Source organism: Sminthopsis crassicaudata, chromosome 6 (assembly GCF_048593235.1).
Source record: "Sminthopsis crassicaudata isolate SCR6 chromosome 6, ASM4859323v1, whole genome shotgun sequence".
In the NCBI taxonomy this organism is placed as follows: domain Eukaryota; kingdom Metazoa; phylum Chordata; class Mammalia; order Dasyuromorphia; family Dasyuridae; genus Sminthopsis; species Sminthopsis crassicaudata.
This window is the reverse complement of record NC_133622.1, coordinates 155927426-155948136: the sequence shown is the minus strand read 5'-3', so window position 1 is coordinate 155948136 and position 20711 is coordinate 155927426. Positions and strand designations below refer to the sequence as shown.

Genomic DNA, 20711 nt, shown 5'->3' with positions numbered 1-20711 from the left:
TTCTTAGAATCTTGTCTCTAATTTGTTTTGCCTTCTCTCACATTTCCATGGAAACTTTTAAATTTTCTGTCATGCATATCTCTACTTTTAATACTCAGTTCACAATATTGTATACAGGAAAGCCTTTATTTCCTATAACAGAAATGAGAATATGATGAAAAAGGTTCACAGGTATGTATACACTGTTGATATGCAGCTAGATGACATAATGAAGAATAATAAATAATAATAAATAAGAAGAGGGCCAGAGTAAGGAAGACTCCTCTTCCTGAATTCAAATCTGGCCTCAGATACTTATTGACCGTGTGACCCTAAATAAGTCATCAGACTTTATTTGCCTCAGTTTTATCATCTATAAAATAAGCTGGAAAAAGAAATGGCAAACCAACCTAGTATCTTTGCCAAGAAAACCTCAGACGGAGTCACAAAAAGTCATCTCTTACTGAAACAACTGCACAACAACAAAAAATTGATATGCTTTTCTGTTTTCTGGTAAGCACTGTCCATTTTCTTTATACACCTAGAAGCCCAGATTCTGGAGCTCTCCACTCCTCCAGAAATGTGGCTCTGGCTTCTTTGGCCATTCTACTACTATGTAAAGCTGTGGCCACCTGTTTTGAGCATGTGTAACTGAAATGTGTCTATTTATTGACTTCATCATCTCCTAAGATCACATAACTTTCATGAATGATGTCTTGAAGTTTGGGTGGCTGTGGAGATAGAGCACTACCACTATCCCAACAGAGGTCTGTTCTCAGCTCTGTTCCTGTCCTGTCTCTTTGCCTCGCCAAAAGCAATATCTGGTTGCTTTTTTTGGCTTCAATGCAAAGCTATCATTCGTATCTATGATTATTCAAATTAAATATTCCAAATATTGAGATTTAATTACTCATCCTCAATTAAGTGTGAGTTGACTAGTAGTACTCATGAGGCAAAGGTTCATCCCTATGGCCCATTAAAGAGATAGATTCATTCATCTCAATAAATTGTTAATGGCTTTGTCTTTATCTTCCATAGGAGAAAAATAATCTGAATCCCAAAGGAAGACCCCAATTTTATGTCTTATTTCTTTCCCAAGGCTTGATCTTGATTATAGCTTTTATCACTAAAATGACCTCTAAGGTCCCTGCTAGATGAAGATTTTATGACTTATTGGGCTATGTATATATATTCTTACTTAATATCAAAGATCTCTGCTTGGAAACAGCCTCTTTCCCTGTGGATGAACCATCCAATAAGAGCTATCATGATGCAATGCTTGTTACTTGATATTGTTATTAAATATTCAGCAAACATGGATGGAAAAAACATCAGAAATCTATTCTCCCTTTGGTCAAGGCAATTGAAAGAATATACTTGGCTTTACTTTATGAATTCTAATGTGCCTCCTGTCTCTTACACATTATCACAGCAATATGACATTCCAGAGCTCTGGTTTTTTGGTTATAAACTTTACAATAATTTGATAGTTTGAGTGTCCTGCTGTCTTAATTACATTTCTTATTTGTCTGCAACTGCAGATCATTGGAGTACTGATTTAATAACCACTAACTTTTAACCTATTGGCCTAATTAAAGCTTACTGTTTGTCCAGATGCCTCTCTTTCTCCATGGCATGTACCTTATAGTTTAGTTTCATTATAACCCAGAGGCTTATTAAGCCTAGAATTTCCAAAGAGTAATAACCTAAACTCAAAAATATTTTCAAGTTTTTAGAATTTTTTTAATTTCTCAAAGGTTGTCAACCGAATTATTCCTCTTTCTCCTAAGCTGCCAGCAAGTTCTTATCTGTCTTAGGCAAAAGATCATTCTTTATTTTCATCTGTCTCTCTTTAAATCCAAATATATTTCCATGTGAACATAGATCTTCTGATATATATATATATATATATATATATATATATATATATATATATATGTATGTAATAAAGAGTTCAAGAGTCATGTTATAAATTATACAAATGAACAGTTTTCCATTTGAGGCCATATGTAACAAACCTCCCCACTCTTTCTTATGAAGGATTTCATCATAATGGCATCCCTTAATTCAAAAAAGTTTTTAAAAATGATTGGAAGCACCAATCATCTTCATTGTTGCTCTGAGGCCAGATTGAAAGTGAAACCTGATCTAATAGTCTCAACTTTAGCAATAAAGTTGTACTGATGATTCTGCTGTTGAAAGATATCCAAACTTTCTAGACAGGTTAAATATATCTCTATTCATAGAAGCAGAATCTACAACACACTCGATTATAGCGGTCTTTTGTAGAAAGATTGATTTGCCAACCACAAAAGAAATTGTTTCCAAAAGCCTGCACTTAGAAGGAAAGCATTCTTTCACTGTTTTAAGGAAGAGGATTTTTGCATCACATTCAACTTTTGTTACAAATCTAGAAACATATTTTCTAGAGTAGAAAAAATTAAGTTTTATTATATCAAAGACTTGATATTTGAAAGAACCAACATTTGCTTTACTGAAGTATTAAAGTAATAATGCTAAAGTATTATTAAATAAATAAAAATAAAAGTACACATAAATGTGCACCATGGATCTTATCATAATTCATTCTGCTTCTTAAAATCATCAACCCAGCCTAGTATGTTAAACTTCTCTGTGGGAAGGAAACAAATAAATTATAATAAGCCTTTGGAATCTCTCTGCCATTTTATGCCAAAAGTATTGAGAAAGGTTTCAGGGAAATTATTTCCTATAGAATCTATGAAAGCTAGTAAGCTTTCCTATGGAAGCAGGTATACTCTGTAATCCCAATCCCAGAATCCCAAAAGGAAACCAAATAAAGAGACATGATTTTGCACCCTCAAGATTTTCCATGTTCAATATACTTGTCTTCCTTTGTGTCTAACCATATTACTCTAATAATGAACACCTAAAGAAAACATAAAGTAACTTTGGCTATTATTAAGAGCCTGCTTACTATACCCAAGAATCTTATTACACAAGATAAAAAGAGATTTCTCTTTCTTCAGACCCCAGAAAGGCAAGCTGCTTATGCCATTCCTTGAAATTTAAATAGCAACACAATCCTTTTGAAAACAGAGCTCTTCCAAAATCCTTCAGTTAATTCTTTCACTAAATTTTACACCATCTTCATCCATTTAGGTGTTATATAATTCACCCCCAGCATTGGGGCCCTTCCATGGACCCAGCAGACTTAAACTTCTGAAGGATGGGGATTGTTTGTGTAATTTCAACTTCTAACACAGTGTCATATCCATAGTATAGTATGTGCTTAAAATTGCTAATTTGGTTGAACTGAATAGTTTTGATACATTCTTCATCATCAAAGGATTTAAATCCTGTTTTCATTTTTCAGATAGAAACCTACAAAATTAAAAGATAAAGTTATCAAGAGGCAAGAGAAAAGTCCCAAACAAAACTGTTTTGTAGCTAATGCTATTTTATTAGATAATTGCTGATTTTTAACATAACTTTTTTATATTCACAAAATACTTAAAACATATCTCATTTGATTTTTACAACAACACTAAGGGGAAGATAGTTCAATTAAGAAAAGAAAGTGAGGTTTTGAAAGGCTTTAAGTGATTAAGAAGTGATAGAGTTGGGTCTGAACACAGGTTTTTTGATGCCAAGATCAGTGACTTATTTGCTATACCTTCTTTTTTTATTTAATAGAATATTTCAGTAAGCTATAATTTTATCATTATGTTTTCCTTTGCCTTAAGAAGGCATAAGTTGACAAGAGTTTAGAAAGCCCATCTGTTACTTGGTAGTCAAGTAGTGATGATCCTAGCTGGTCCTTGGACACAAGACATATCAATCACTAATCTCTAGAGCCTCTTCATTTTGCTATGGCCTGCCCCAAATTATCACTGTGGTGGCACAAAAGTGTTTGAGGTTCAACAGGTTTTTTGTTTTTGTTTTTGACTAGACCTATGATTTCATCTGCATAGTAATCTCCCAGTGAGAAAGTACCCACTCTCCATTTAGATTAATATTAGCTATTATGCTTAGTCTTAGAAATTTATATAATTAATAATAGAAATTAAGAGAATAGAAATAGAAATTTTTCATATGCCCAAAAATTTAACATTAGCAAAGAAATCTGATGTGCATTTAAGAGATCTGTGTAGTCGATGTGAAATGATTGTATAGTTAACTAGAAAATACCTTTATGTGAGAATATAGAGTCCTGAATTTCTGACACATTCTATAGTCTTCCTTTAAATGCTTTATGCATTAATGCTAATTTGTTTATGATTTAAATAATGGTAATTAAACCTATTGATCCCCCTGTTTCTCCCCATTACATCTCTTTACCCAAAATAATGCTTTGGTATAGAAACAAGGTCAGTATCTCTCAGCAAGCTTATTCCATATATCTTGGATTCAAAGCTATCTTTAGCTTTCATTTCAAATGCCAGAGAAGTATTGTAAGATTAGTGATGCAGGGTTACAGTCTTAAGTGGCCATAAAGTTTTCTTCCTTCTTTTGAATTAATATCTTACTAAATTCATTGTCTACAGACTCCATTATAATCCTAAATCTTTACTTTTACTGTATAATCAATATAAACATGTCATTGTCTACAGACCCCATTATAATCCTAAATCTTTACTTTTACTGTGTAATCAATATGAACATGTAATCTGAAGTTATTCTTCCTGATAATTAACTCTACAATTATCTTCTATAATGGATTTCTGGTGTTATGGTTTGATGGAAACTATAATATAAAGGATGTACTAATGTTTTTGAAAATCCATAAATTGGATTTTAAAATGAGCCCAAGTTTTACAAAGAAAATTCTCTTCTAAATTTTGGTTATTTAGAAAGTTTTTGTGATATTTACTAGGAAAAAGTGGGCCATGAACTGCTTGGGAGCAGAAACTCTTTCATTTTGGTCTTTGCATCCCTAACAGCATAATAGACATGCAAAAAATGTTAAATTGATTAATTAAAGAAGGGGAATAAAACATATACTAGATGTATGTTCAGGAAATAAAACAGTCCAATTTTTCACTGAGAACAAAGGGATAACAAACATACCAACTACTGCATTGGTGCCTACACAATGTTTTGTTATTATTCAATTATATTCAGTTCTCCATGACCCCATGGACCAAACTGTCCAGGGGCTTTTTTTGGCAAACATGCTGGAGTGTTTTGCCATTGCCTTCTGCAATGGATTAAAACAAACAGGGTTCAGTGACTTGCCCAGTGTCACACAGCTAATAAATATCTAAGGCCAAATTTGAACCCAGGTCTTTCTGACACCCTGCCTCCCGCAGAAGGAAGAGCTAAGGGTGGAAAAGGGAGTTAGGCAATATAGTCTAATGGCAAATAGGTCATTGAGAGTAGACCACAGGTACATTCTGGGAATTATGGGAAAGACGACCTGGGAAAGGCACAGTTTTGAAGAACTTAAAAGGCTAAACAAAAGAGTTTATATTTAGTCATAAAGGTTCTCATGAGCCATTGGAGTTTATTGAATTAAAGGTGAGGGTGAGTTGGTCTTACCAATGCTTTGGGAAAAAATCACTCCATTGTGTAGAAAATGGATTAGTTTACAAATAGTTCAAATGCCACTGAAACAATATAGGCCTTATCCAAGGTTTTAATTGGGTGAGTGAAGAGAAGAGGATATATGTAAGAGATTATGTACACAGAAATATAACACATTTTATCCCTTGGTTGTATGAGCAAGTCAGAGTGAGTAAAAGATGGAAAATCTTGAGGGTGCTAAATCATGTCTTTTATTTGGTTTCCTTTTGGGATTCTGGGATTGGGATTACAGAATATACCTGCTTCCATAGGAAAGCTTACTAGCTTTCATAGATTCTATAGGAAATAATTTCCCTGAAGTCAGGAGGACCTGAGTTCAGATCTGGTCTCAGACACTTAAACTTCCTAGCTGTGTGACCCTGGGGAAGTCACTTAACCCCAATTGCCTCTGCAAAATGGATAGATAGATAGATAGATAGATAGATAGATAGATAGATAGATAGATAGATAGATAGATAGATACTCTGATAGGTACTGGAAAAGGCAATAGAGATTAGATAAACTCTCTGCTTGATTATCTAACAAAAGGATCAACTATATTTCTAAAGAAGTATTATAAAATAATATTCCAAGGCTTCTAAAGTAATGAGATGAAATGAGATTTGGGATTTGTTATTACAGACATCTGAATTCAAATCTTACCTCAAGGGCTGTCTTTGTGATATTGACCAATTTGACATCTTCCAGCCTTAGCTCTCTTGTCTACAAGTAAGGGGGTTGGACTCGATGGCCTCTGGATCTACAAGCATGTCATAAGAGTTAGCTGTATCACTATGAGGCCCCACAACTCTCTGTGGATGCTAGCTAAAATCACATTCATAGTTTTTTTTTTAAGATCACTTATTTGTAAATCACTTTTTAGTAACACTGGATTCATCATTCAGATCAGAAATTTAATTAGATGAGCTTTGAGGTTGGTCTTCACCTTTGGGAATCTATAAACCTGTGAATACAGCTAGGAAACCCAATAGCAATAGTATCTTTTGATGACAGGAGAACAGCTTTTTCATTTAAAAGAATACTTTCTCAGTGTCATTACAGAGTGGTTTTGTTTCACGACTCTTTAAAATGTTCCTCATATTTTTTTATCTTTAAAGATTAACAATAAAATGAAAAAGAATGTTCAAGCCTTGAACACTGAAGCGAACAGGCATCTTCCCCACACACAGTATAAATCTTTTATCCCTAGTAAATTCTTCTGGTGCTTTTCAGAGGGCCAAAAATGTTAGATTGATTAATAGAAATAATATTGTGAACTCTAATGCAAGATAGAGAGCTATACATAATGAAATAAAATGCATTTTATTTTTATTTATTCTGAATTTAAAACTATCAAATTTGAATTTTCCATTTCCAAAAATGAATAGAAAAAGAGAATTATACACAGAATTTGGAATATCATCATATACATCTTGATTTTCTTCATATATAAAATTCAAACAGTAGAGAAGGCCCAATGGTATCTTCATTAAAGATGTATATCTCTATGAATTTTGACCTATCATGGCCCACGTCAGGTGCAACGAATCACTGAGACCCGGAGATTTCATATAAACAATTTTTTTAATAAAAAATCTTCAGGTAAAATCAGTCCCCAAGGTGATAAAAAGCAGTCCAAAGAGTTACAGATAGATAAAAGTTGCCAACAAAGAGATTAAATTCAGTTGGCAAAGTTCTCCTCTAGAGTTCAGAAGCTCCTTGCCCCAAGGCCCCACAGCTGGAGCCTAGAACAGACTCTAATTGGTAGCAGTTGACTAAACTTTCCTAAGCTTGTTTCACAGTCTTGATTCGTAAGAACTCTTGAGTGGTGGTCTGTAATTGTGGGAGTGGAAAAGGGGTAATTCAATTCTCCTCAATGTCAGTGATGTGCTAGCCCACAACATTCCATCCCCTGCCCCATGATTTCCAGTAACCTAGGGGGTTGTCACAAATATCAGCTTCACAATATAAGAGCTCCTGCTTGCAGTAAAACCAGTGAGACTAACATCAAAACAGCAACAAGAAACCAACAGAGAGAGAAAAGAAAAGAAAAGAAAAGAAACAGACACAGGCCTGTCTCTCTTGTGCCTGCGGTGACAAGGGCCAGTCTTCGGACTGCTTCTACTCCCTAATAGTTATTACTGCTTTTAACCTGCATGAGTCACTGTGCCGACGTCATAAACCAGGGTGTCATTTCCATATGAAATTATGAGGACTATGAGAACTAGAACTTTCTTTTTGTCTTAGCACAAAGTATGGTGCCTTGTGACACTTAGTAAATCCTTGTTAACTGATTGTTGCTGCAATTGGAAGATATTAAAGATTCCACCTGAGGATGAATATTATTGTGATCATTCTTCTCTTCTACCTGGTGGTGCTTGAGTGCTACTGCTTTCCTCATTATCCTGCTACGGTATCCGAAATGATATATGGCTAATTGTCACTGCCCTTATTTCTGCTTTAAATTGCTAAGGTTCAGGGGAATTCTATATCTTTGCCTTCTCTAGTCTCATTACAAGCAGGTCATTGTGAGCTCTGGTCAGATCCAAACCTGAAGCAGCAGACCAAGACTTAGACCTGGTGATATCCAAACATGTCCATTTCATTCTTAACCTAGAAGTGATGGTTCATCACTCCTCTATATGTTACCCATTCTAACATTCCACTGATGGAGAACTAATTAAAGGCCATGTAACTAGATTCATCTGGTAAAGGTCAGCTGTTTTGAGTTAATCAAGTAAAAGAAATAGTGTTTAACCATTGGTTGGTTCATTCATTGATCAGAATTAAATCCTTCAAAACAGTTTTTCTTTACAATGTAGTCATTGTACAAATTTTCTCCTGGTTCTGTTCCCCCCTTACTCTGAACAAATTCACTCAAATCTTTCAATATGTCTTTTGGCTTAATAATGTTCTGTTTCATTCATGTGCCATAATTTGTTCAGACATTCTTCAAATGATTGCTATCCCTTTAATTTCCATTTCTTTTCTATAAGAAAATATATTTCTTTAAGAAAGCAAAAGAAAAATATAAGAAAAACTATTTTTACAAGTATTTTTGTATGTATTCTGAAGATGACATTTGTGACCTTGATCAAATAGATTGTTGGAAATCATAGGGCAGATGGTGAAATATTGTGGATTATAATATCACTGGCATGGGGTACAACCTCAGAGTTGTTTTAATTTTCCTTATTATTAGTGATTTGGGGAAATACTATGTGTGTTTTTAATAGCAAACTTTATTTCAGAAAAGTCTGTTTTTATCCTTTGACCAATTAAATTTTGGGAAATTGTTCTCTTATATATTTTAGATTTTTAGTGAAATAAAGTTTTTCTCTACTTAATTCTATTCTTGTTTTTGACTACTGATTTTATTTGTGCCAAACTTTGTCAATTTTATATAACCAATATAGTCTATTTTATTGCCTTTATCTTTTCATTCACTTTTCATGAAATTTATTATCCGTTATTGGGAAAATTAATTTTTTCTTTTATCTCCTAACTTTTTTGTGATATGACCTTGTATTCTAGTTCTGCATATATTTGTGTCTAATTGTGGTATATGGTGTGTAATATTAGTCATTTTTAATTATTCAGTTGAAACAAGAAATGGAAAGGAAAGAGATTAAGTGCTTGCAAAAATTAATGTGAATTATATTTTAAATGTGAAAGAATAAATTATTCTGTTATCCACAAAAATAAGTGATTTTTGTTATTCACTGCCAATGCAAGCATTTGTGAAAGAATTACAAGTTTTAGTACTAATAAGGAATATTTTTCCTTAATCTCTAATTTTATTGGAAAGGGCTTCAGTTTATATTAAATGCTTTATCTTAGTTTTCAAAACTTTTTTTATTCCTATAATTTTCAGTGTTTGGATTATTTTTACAGAAATAGACATTAAATTTTTTTGTTGTTTTTTTCTCCAGCTACTGACATAATCATATCCTTTTGTTTTAGTTACAGATATGTTTTGTAACATATATCATTTCCCTAAATAGTCCATTCCCCATATAAAATCATCCCAGTCATAGTGTAAAAAAGTTTTGATAAGTTGCTATATCCTCTTTGTTAATTTTTCAATGACTTTTGCATCAATATTTATTAGGAATTTTAGTCTACAGTTTATTTTTTTCTCCAACTGCTTTCCAGGTTAAGGGTATATAGACCATATTTGTTATCATAGAAGGAATTTAGTAAGATCTTTTTCTAGTTTGAAATCAGTTTATTAGAATGAATTATTCTTTGAATATTTGGTAGAACTCATATAATCCATCAGCTCCTTATACATTTTCTTCTGAGATTAGGTCATTCATATGCCAGGGTATTTTATTTTTTATAGGTATTAATGTTTAAGTTTTAACTTAAACATTAATTAAAAAACGTTATAACTTTCATTGGCAAGTTATTAAGCAAAATGGTTACTAAAATTTTTCTATTTCTAATCCATTCAGGTCACTGCCATAGTTTTCCATCCCACCCTGACTTCCCAATCAAAGTTCTAGAAAAATTTCTGTCTCCCATGGGATTCCCTTAATCATAGTACTGAATGTCTCTCCCAAGGAATTCCCTATTAATAGTTTCTTTTCCCCACGGAGCTTCTTCAGTTAAGCTTCCTAATTTCAGGAGTTTCCACAATCTTCTATTCTGTTTATTGGCACTCATGGTAGTGAAACAGTGTTCTCTTCTAGTGTCTGTAACTTTTCTGGCTTTTTTGAGTAATCCCAAACTGCATGAAGAAATTTGCTGATATTTCATCATTGGATTTCTTGGTCATTGTTAAATATGGTGCTTTTTCTAATCATTAACTGAAGTAAAAGTGGGAAATTTGACCTGTCATTCTTCTATCTCAATTGAAAGTAATGACAAATTGTAGATAGTATATGGTTCTCATGAGTTATATTTGATGGTGTGTTAAAAATCAAAGTCAGTGATAATTATATAGAATAAGATTTGTAACTGTGGATCTCATTTTTTATTTCAATTGTTAAAGAGAATTTTAAATCTTCTTTGAATAAAATCATGACAGTACAAGTTTAGAATGACACTCCAACTTGATCTTGCAACCAGTTTTATACACACACACACACACACACACACACACATATATATAAATATGAGGGAGGAAATCTAAGCTAGAATTTTTCCCATGTCAGAAATGCATTTAAATTTTAGTATTCTCAGTGATTGTACCCATAGTTTCATATTATAGGCACTATAGAAGAAATAATTCAATGCTACTTCACATTACAAGATCAAAATAGTCTTTGAATTGAATTAGTGTGAAATTATTAAACATTATTATTAAACATTTAGCATGTACAGAGTACTATAATAGGGCCTAAAAGAAATGCAGAATTTAGATAAGACATGCTCTTATACTCATATAGTTTATAACTAGTAGAATATAGTTTATAACCTACAAGAATAATAAATCACAATAATTCAGGATAAGTATATCAGAAGTTTGAAGCAGTATACCACAGCAAGGTGATAGAATGAGAATCTGCCTTTGGATCAATCAATGAACAAACATTTATCTTAACACTTACTTATATGCCAGGTATTATTAGGCTTAATATTAGGGATACAAAGAATAGCAGAAACGTAGCCCCTTGCCATTATGGAGCTTCCATTCTCATGGAAATGCTCATCATACAAATCACTATCTTCATACAATATATCTGTAGAGCAGATGGACTGTTACTCATAAGGATAGCCATAACAAATATGGGAATTGGGGACATACTGAAGAAGTAGAGCTTGTCACTGGAGTCTGTAGAGGTCAAAGAGTAGTCTAACCTCTATAGACTGAGTCAGGTTTAAAGATAGAGGTAAATATTAATCAGATTCCTGAAGATGAGAAAGACAAGGAAAAGACTGTCTTCATCTGTTCAGTCTAATTTTATCAGTCAGAACTATGCCACAAAGCTTCTGGAAGCACTGGCCACTTTCTAAAGGCTGGAGAAAGTAGTTTGTGACATGAACTATGAAATTGTTACTGTATCTCATGATATTTTGTCTTTGGAAGAACATAAAGGAAAAAACTGATGATAATGATGGAAGAAGGTTGTCTGGAAATGCCCATTGATAAATGTCACTTTAGCACAGCTTCTATTATATTGTCATATCATATTTCATCAAGATATGAGTATGTATCCTAAAACATTCCTGAAGTAGCCATGTCCTCAAAATCAAAGAGACTTAAGAACTTTTCTAGAATGGAAAAGGATATCATGAGAGGCTTTTGAAGATGAAAAGGTTCAGCTTCTCATCACCTATCAATCAACAGATGTTTGTTATATGTCTTCTGTTTGCCAGCTATCAAAAATATCAAGATAAAAAGTGAAAGTCAGTCTTCATATACTTGCAGTTTTTAAAATTGCATATTTATATAACACAAATACAGAAGTGGTAGGTAACCTTAGAATGGAGTTTTGATCTAGGCTATCACAATGATTGTGGATAGAAAAATAGATCAGTAAATTTTCATACATTTTCCAGTAGTAAGTATAACATTTAGTTGATTTTTTTGTTCCCCTCCAAAAAAATAGACAAATTGAATTTCAGGGATCAAAGAAGGAGTACATATACAATTACAGGATTAATGGCAAAATAACTTGTCTGGGGAATACATGGTGTCCCAAGCACTGGAAATGCGTTGAAGCCACCCATTCAACTCCTAAGAAGAATCTCTGTTCGTGTTGTACACATGATTTTCAATCTGAGGTCAGATTATCATTGTTACTGGTAGAAAGGAACAGTTGTAAAATGGATGACAGAAGGTTAGATTGGGTAAGCCTTTCGTCCTCCTGGATGACCAGATAGGAATAATATAATAAGTAATGTGATATAAATGAAATTGTTTTGAAAATCTGAAAACAGGAGATATATGATGTTTTAAAGTCCCTGTTAATGACAGTGTTTCAACTACAAAGGTCTCCATACTGAATGAAAATTAAAAATGAAATGCAAAGAAGCAAAAGAAGAAATGTAAAAGAAACAAAAGGCAGAAATTAGGACAGAAGAAGAACGAAGAAAGTGATCAATGAGAAGACAATCTAGAATAGAGAATGCAAAACATGATGGACTTTCACAAAATATCTGGAAAAAAATTTAGAACACAAAATGTGGAGACAGAAGAAAAAAATGATGAAACAAAGTCAAGGGGGAAAAAACGAGAAATAAAATACTTTAAAATAGTTAACAGTCATATAATGGGTAGGGACAGAATTGTAGGGAGAAGAATCAGGGAACTTTTTGTCTTTTTACTCTAGCACATAATATAGTGCTGGGCATATGAAAGGCATTCAGTAAATTGCTGGTTGATTGATTACCCCATATGGCATCTTATAATTCCTCCCAAGTACCAAAAGGTCCATGATCAAAAAGAATAAGGGAAAGGACCATTTGTGACATGACAGCAGAAAGACAAACTGAAATGAACCAGCTCTTTTTCAAATTCTTTGTTGAATTCAGTAGTACTGGACGATAGATTTGGGGTTATGTTGGGAGTTGATGTTCTGAACACATTAACAGAACCTGGGACAAGAAGTCCCTGAAGACCAAAAAAGGTCAAAATACCCAAGATCTTATGCTCTGCTGTGCTCTGATCAAACCACCTCTGGAATAGCATGCTCAATTTCATGTAACATATTTTAGAAAAGACAATAAATTAAAAAGTAGACAAATGAATTTTTAAACTATCATATGGAAACCATGTTCTCTTTAGTAGCATAAAACAGAACTAAGAGTAGAGGCAAATTTAGACTCACTGTCTAATTAGACAATTAGAGTTGTCCACTAATGGAATAGGCTGCTTTGGAAGGTAACCAAGCCACTTGTTGAGTATGTTATTAAAAGTCAAAGAAATAAAAGATTCTTTTTGAAGTATGGGATCAACAAAGGAGTATACAGTGTCCAGATGGAAAAGGAATTCTCTAGAGAGGATAAAGTCTTTCAAATTATCCCATTTGCAGATATTATCAAGTAACTTGCATCAAACCCCAGGGCATTGCTTGGGAAGTAGTTGACAGGAAAAGCCCATAGATTCAGATATATTGGATAGACTTAAAGTGTGGTTTACACAGGCTCATGTAACTGAATGTAGATGTTGTAAAATTATGATCTATTATCAGCAATTATTTTATTTGTACCTATTTTATATGCCTAGAGCCACATAAAAATGTCTCAGGCAAAAAGAGGTTATGAATAGAAAATGTTTTAAGAAGCCCTGGGATAGATTCTCAGATGAACATGGATGAGAGTTTACACAAAGTATATGGACAAGAATTACACTTATGGAAGGATTAGGTGGAATTACAAAGATGAAATTTCAAATCCTTAAACACATTATCTATGCGACTCTGGGGAAATCATGTCACTTCTTTGGGCTTCAGTTTGCTGTTTTATAAAATGATACATGTAAAATTTTTTGTAAAAATTAATCTTATTATTCATAATAATTACAGTGTTAGAAGAAATAATCAATGTAATCACAAATAGATTTGAATACTGAGTATTTTAATGGCTTACAAACTCATTGCGAATTAATAGTGTGACACGGCAGCCAAAAAAATTAGTGCATCACACTTTGCCGTGTCCATCTGGATTATCATTTTGGTCTTGATAAAAAGCATTAGCCAAATAAAGCATGCTTGAGAAGGTGAGACAAGATTGAAAGAAGGCTAGGAAAACATGCCATTCAAGGACTGATTGGAAGAACTGGAGGAGAGAAGACTTTGGAAAGACATAATATATGCAAATCCTAACAAATCTAATGCTATGCTAAGACAAGAAGGTGAACCTGATTCCACTCAGAAATAATGGGTAGTTTTTGCAAAGAGGCAAATTTTGTTTTAAGATTTCTAATAATTGAAGCTAGAAGAATGGACCACATTAAAAAAGAAGTTATTTTACTATTCATTTCAATCAGGGTCTAGATGATCATTTGCCAGAGATGCTGACATTCATATTCATATTCATTTTCATATTCAATTGTGACCAGGTGAACTTCAAGATTATGTGAAAACTGCACTGGAAGAGGTGACTCTTAAGTGGGGCCTTTTGAAGTTGGTAGAAAACATTTAAAGTCAGAGGCCCGGGTTCAATCAAGTCAAGGTTGTAGCTCTGTCTCTGTGCATGTGACTTAATTTCTCTATCCCTTAGTTTTCCCATCTGTGAAATGAATATAAGAATAATAACTATTTCACAAAGTCATTTTCAGGATCAAGTATAGTAGTATGTATCTCATACTCAGTAACTCATAACATATCTCAAAATACAATGAAAGTATGTTATTGTTTTTATTATGACTACTATGCTAATAATAACTAGCTTAGGATTTGCAAAGTGTTTACAAACATTTCATTTTATCTTCATAACAATCCTAGAAGATAAATTTTTTTAAAAGACAATTTTTTTAAATCTGAGGGAAAAAAAAAGATTAAATGAGTTTCCCAGAGTCACACACTTAATAAGTATAAATATCTGAGATAGCATTCCTGATCCTAGGTTCAACATTCTCTCCACTATTTCATCTAGCTACCTAACTATGATATATATCATATATGTTTGGGATTTATCAAATTTTTATTATTTCCAGTTCAGGTAGTTATATATAAAATACAATATACAAAATTTCCAGAGAGGGAGAGAAGTTTCCAGAATATAGTAATAAAAATTAATAAGCAGATAAAAATAAATTCCTACACAATTATTGATTTTATCCATCAATACAATCATCCTACACATTATTGATTCATACTGAGTTTTGAGTCTACCAAGACCCTATACAAGAGTTTTCAAATGAAATCATATCTATACTTGTCCTCTCTATCAAAAAAATACTGGCTCCTAAATGATTTGGGTTTGAGTTCTAGGTCAGACAATACTATTCTAGGTCAGACAATACCTGTATCACCACAGACATACTCTGAACCTTTGTTTCTAATTCCTTAACCTTATGAAAAGATTAAACAAAATGAATATTTATAATCTGTTTATCTCTAAAGTTACAATTTTATGATCTTACAAAATTGGGAGATTTTGATCTTAAGTGTAAAACTTTATATTTTATCCTTAAATCTAATTTAATCTTATTTCATTCTATTGAATAGTCTAACCTGAAGAGAGATTTATGAATCCTGATCCTGTTATGTAGAGTGTTAGTTATATAGTCTTACCAATTTTGCACCATCTAAAGATTGAATAAGTATGCCAGTTTAGCCATGTCATTGCTATTTTGATGGATAGCACAGGGCTAAGCACCTGGCATTGCATTGGAACCCTTCTGAGCTGATATTAGGCCACTGATAGCTACTTTTCAGATGCCACCATTCATCAAGTTTATGAATTCACTCACATTTTTAAATCTTTTCCAAATGATTAGTGGCACATTATGTGACATGATGTGTCACATGATGTGTTAAAATATAAATAAATTATATCTGTAGAATTCCCCTAGCCTAATAACCCTTTGGGGAAAAAAAGGAAAAGTGGCTGCTCTAACATGACTTGTATTTGACAAAAAAACATTCTGTCTCTTTATTTTTACCACTTCCTTTTCAATACATTCATTATTCATCCTTTAATGTAGTATTCTAGAAATTTAATGAGGTATTCCAGGAATTTTCATTAAGCCCAATGGTCTATAGTTGGCAGACTCCATTCTTTTCTTTTTCTGAACATAGGGACAGTCTTAGTTGTTTTTTTTTTCCTTTCCCATTCTCTGTTTTCTTTCAGAAATCTCTTACAGTTCAGCTTCACATTTTAAAAAATTTGAATAGTATTTTATTTTTCCAATTTCATCTAAAGATAACTCATTTTTTAATATTTTGAGTTCCAAATTTTTTGCTCCATCTTTAGCCTCTCCCTTCCCCAAAAGAGCAAGCAATATAGGTTATAAATGTATAATCATTTTAAACATATTTTCATGTTAATGATGTTGTGAAAGAAAAATCACAACAAAAGGAAAAAAAATCAAGATAAAACAAACAAACAAAAAAAAAGGTGAAAATAGCATGCTTCAATCTGTATTCAGTCTCCATAGTTCTCTCTGTGAATGCAGATGGCATTTTCTATCTGAAGTTTATTGAACTGTCTTGGATCACTGAATTGCTGAGAATAGTTAAGTCCATCATAATTGATCACCACCTAATTTTACCCTTTCTCTATAAAATGTTCTCTTGGTTGTTCTCACTTCACTCAGCAGCAGTTCATGTAGTCTTTCCAGATTTTTCCGAAATCAGCCTGCTCATTTGTATAGAATAATATTCTATTACATTCATATACCACAACTTATTTAGCCATTCTCCAATTGCTGGGCATCCCCTCAATTTCCAATGCCTTGCTACTACAAAAAGAGGTATTGTAAACATTTTTGCACATGTGATTCCTTTTCCCTTTTTTATGATCTTTTTGGAATATAGACCAGTAGTAATGCTGCTGGATAAAAAGGTATACACAATTTTATAGTCTTTTGAGCGTAGTTCCAAATTGCTTTCTAGAATAGTTAGATGAGTTCATAATTTTGTCAGCAATTTATTAGTGTTACAGTTTTCCCATATTCTCCCAAACATTTATCAGAATTGATATTTGGTAGTTCCTTTCATGTTTTATGACTTGAATTTATCATCATGTTCTCTCATTTTCCTACAGATAGTTTTTTTAAATGTTAAAAGCTTATTTTAACATGTATGTAGGGGGAAATAGAATATAATAAAGAAAATTCCCTTTTTCCTCTTCATATTTATTTCTCATTGTCTTCTGGATTCTAGATTGTAGATCCAGATTCTAGATCTAGCCTTTCCTTCTCTGATTGAAGAGTTGGACTGTGAACTTCAAACTTCATTTAAGGAGATACCTCAGTTCAAATATGTCCTCATTTCTTATCTAGCTATACTGTACTGAGAATTCTCTGGACTCCACCTTGTCAATTTTCTTATGTCTCCCTCCATTAGACCATAAAGTGAAGCTGGTAACTTTGCACCATTATCTCTCATTTTTGCATATCATGGCATCACTTCTGTAGTATCATGATCCAGTTAAAGAACAAAGGACAAACAACAATAAACTCCTTGAGAGCAAGGATTGTCTTTCTTTCTTTGTATCTGTCTCCTGCTGTACTTAGCACAGTATCTGGCACATATTAGGTGCTTAACAAATATATATTGAGCACTGAGAAGGCTGATTTGTTCTCTAGAATTTTAATTTGTGGCATTTTATCTGTGATTTCTTATTATTGTTTTTCATGGCCTTATTCACTAACTTTAAATTTATAGCAGGATCTTGATTAGGTTTAGGCTTATAGGAATTGAGCCTATATGGATGCCATGGAAACCAATGTCCAGAGAGTTTATGTGACTTACTCACATCATATAAGTATTAAATGATAGAGTCAGGATTTAAATTCAGCCCTCTAATTTCAAAGCCAGCAGAGTCACAGTAGGTAATTTAATAAGTTATATCAATTCAATCAATATTATATTATTTTTATAGCTTTTACAACTGGGATAGCCACGTTGCTATTTTGAACTCAAGTCCTAATTATCAAGTGATTGCTGAAAACTGTGATGGTTTGCTCTTCAAATACAAGAGAGATAGGAAGATTATCAATGTAGATCCAAAGGTAAGAGTTCTTTGGCTCTTTATTCATTTTTTTCCATTAGTATTTAACATACTTTAAAAATTAAAAGTGTTCAGCTAAGTATCTGGTATTTTTTAAAGAATTAAGTTTTTGCCTTTTAGAGTACATGAAGAACTTTGGAAATTTTCAAATAAACAATGTCAAATCACTTTTTAAAACCAAGCTCTGAAATTCAAATTTTTTTTGAGATTGGATCATCCTTTTTTACCTAGCATAGAACAGCTGCCAGTTATGGGCCCTCCATCCAATTCTAATCAACATGAAAGCTTTGACTTCCATTGCCAGTCTAGACAAGGGTGTCTCTTCCTCACTAAGCCTAATGGCTCTATACTCCCAAGATTTCACCATATTGGTGCCAGCTTTTGTGTAGACCGTCAATTATCATAGCCCACTATAGCTCAGAGTTCTCTAACTCAAATGATCCACCAGCCTTAAGCTTCCCTAGTAGTGGGTCATAAAAATATGGATTGGGAGTGCCTTCTGGCCTTCGGAAGCTAATAAACTAATAAACAATCACCATGAATTTTTAGGAATATCTATACAACACAAGAATGGGAAAATTCTCCTACTACAAAAATAAGTCTGTTTGACTTAGGAAAGGTTATTTAAAGTAATGAATTATTGACTCTGATTTGAAATGGGATGGGAAAATGGAATTTGAATGTTCCAGAATAGTTTTCCCTCACTCAGTATGTAAGCTGGCAGCATTTTTGAAATGGTCTGAGTACTCTCAATCCCAATACACCTAAGCTTACATATAAAATTTTGCATAGAACAGGAATTGTATACTCTTCCTGGTGTATTTCCAAGTTCCTGGCTGTAAGCTCCTCAGTAAGGCAAATTCAGTGTGCATATCTATACTTTTGTGAATTTGCTAATGGGAAATATTTTAAAGTTAATTCATTTATTGAAAAACAAATACTTGTATTTTCAGATGTAAAAAGATTGATGTCTTAAAATGTATATTTTACTTAGCAAATTTAAGCCTTTACTTATTTAAAGGTACAGTGATGTTATTAGAATTTTTTCTTGTGACAGATATTTTGGTCACATGATATCATCTTCATGAATTCTAGAAGTTCTTGAGTCTAATTATGTATAAAGAAAGAAAAATAATTAAATAAAATAGTAAGGATATAACTAAAGGAAAGATCTTTTAAGACTTAAAATCCTTACTACCAAATAAAGGAAGAGCTTTAGTTCAGGCTAGAGCCTTTATGGCATAGCAAAGGTGAATCATTATTATCATTATTTACATATATATATATATATATATATATATATATATGTATATATATACATATTGCTACTTGAGAAATTACTTTATCCATGTTCCTTCTAGAAGTAACTTCTTATGTATCACTTGACTATGAAAACTATGTCTAAACATCCTCTTCTGAAAACAAGTAATTTTAATTCAGGCAAACAACCAATAATCTTAGTGTATGAAATGATATTTACAAAGCTTTTATGTTTTAGCTGACTATATTATATTCATAAAGGTATGAAAGGGAAAGTGAATTCTCAGTAACTTGAATTATATGAAACAAGCCATTATCGATTTCTGAATAGTTTCCTATGTCTGACACATCACATTTCATATGTCTCAAAGTTAAAGTTATATTTCAAGAATATGAATAATATGCCAAATAGTTTTAAATATTTGTTTTAGACAATTGATGTTCAATATACTTCTTTCCTTACATAGAGTTCAGAATCACAGAATTCCAGTTGTATTTCTCAAGTCCAAACTATATCCCAAATTAATAGCTATTATACTACAATTAGGTAAGGGTGGGAATTTCTATCTCTAATCCAGATAATGTATTCATTGAAGGCATAGACAATTTAATTTAATTGATAAATCAATCAGTAGAGTGAATTAGACATTAAGGAATGCCAAGCTCTTAATCATTTTGAAGAGACCACAGGACTTTAGGTCATTGGATGAAAGCAGGGTAATATCACATAGGCAAAATTTATTATTAGTGGAATAGATCAAATCTTACTTCCGTTGGGATATGTGTAAAACAGGAATTTAGTTTAGAACAGCAAAATTACATGATGATAGTGCTTTGAGTAGGCAGACCCTTGAGCCCATAACAGAGAAAGAAAAAGGAAAGGACCACAGAGAAAGTAAGAATCTCCCTTTCCCATCCAATAGCCATTTTTGTATAGATTTTTTGAAAAGTAAATACAGTAAATAGAGTATACAATAAATACAGTTAAAAATACATCAAAGTAGTAGTAAAAAAGAATACTAAGGAAATACATGGACAGCCACAGACAGGTACAAAAAGATAGTCGTCAAAGAGAAGCAGCAGTTTCAGAGATTAGGCCCCTCATGACAGAATATTCTAGCTGCAGACTCAGTTGATGGGAACTTAGCAAATAGCTACATTTAGAGAAATTTCATGAAGATTCCACAAAGTAGAGTTTCCCAATGTAAAGTACACTCTTTGCAATGTGTTTCACACCCATATGATTACTTCCCTCCAGGGATCTTGTGTTTTAAGGGAAAGATCTTTGTGGACATATT

General features: G+C 32.7%; 1 protein-coding gene across 1 annotated transcript in view; it reads left to right on the top strand.

The window, feature by feature from the left end:
• Positions 1-20711, top strand: part of CFAP299 (cilia and flagella associated protein 299) — a 449964-nt gene that overhangs the window by 413790 nt on the left and 15463 nt on the right. Inside the window, exon 5 of the mRNA XM_074273112.1 lies at positions 18025-18154. Within this exon, the coding sequence (XP_074129213.1) occupies positions 18025-18154 (130 nt within the window). The remainder of the gene's footprint in view (positions 1-18024; positions 18155-20711) is intronic.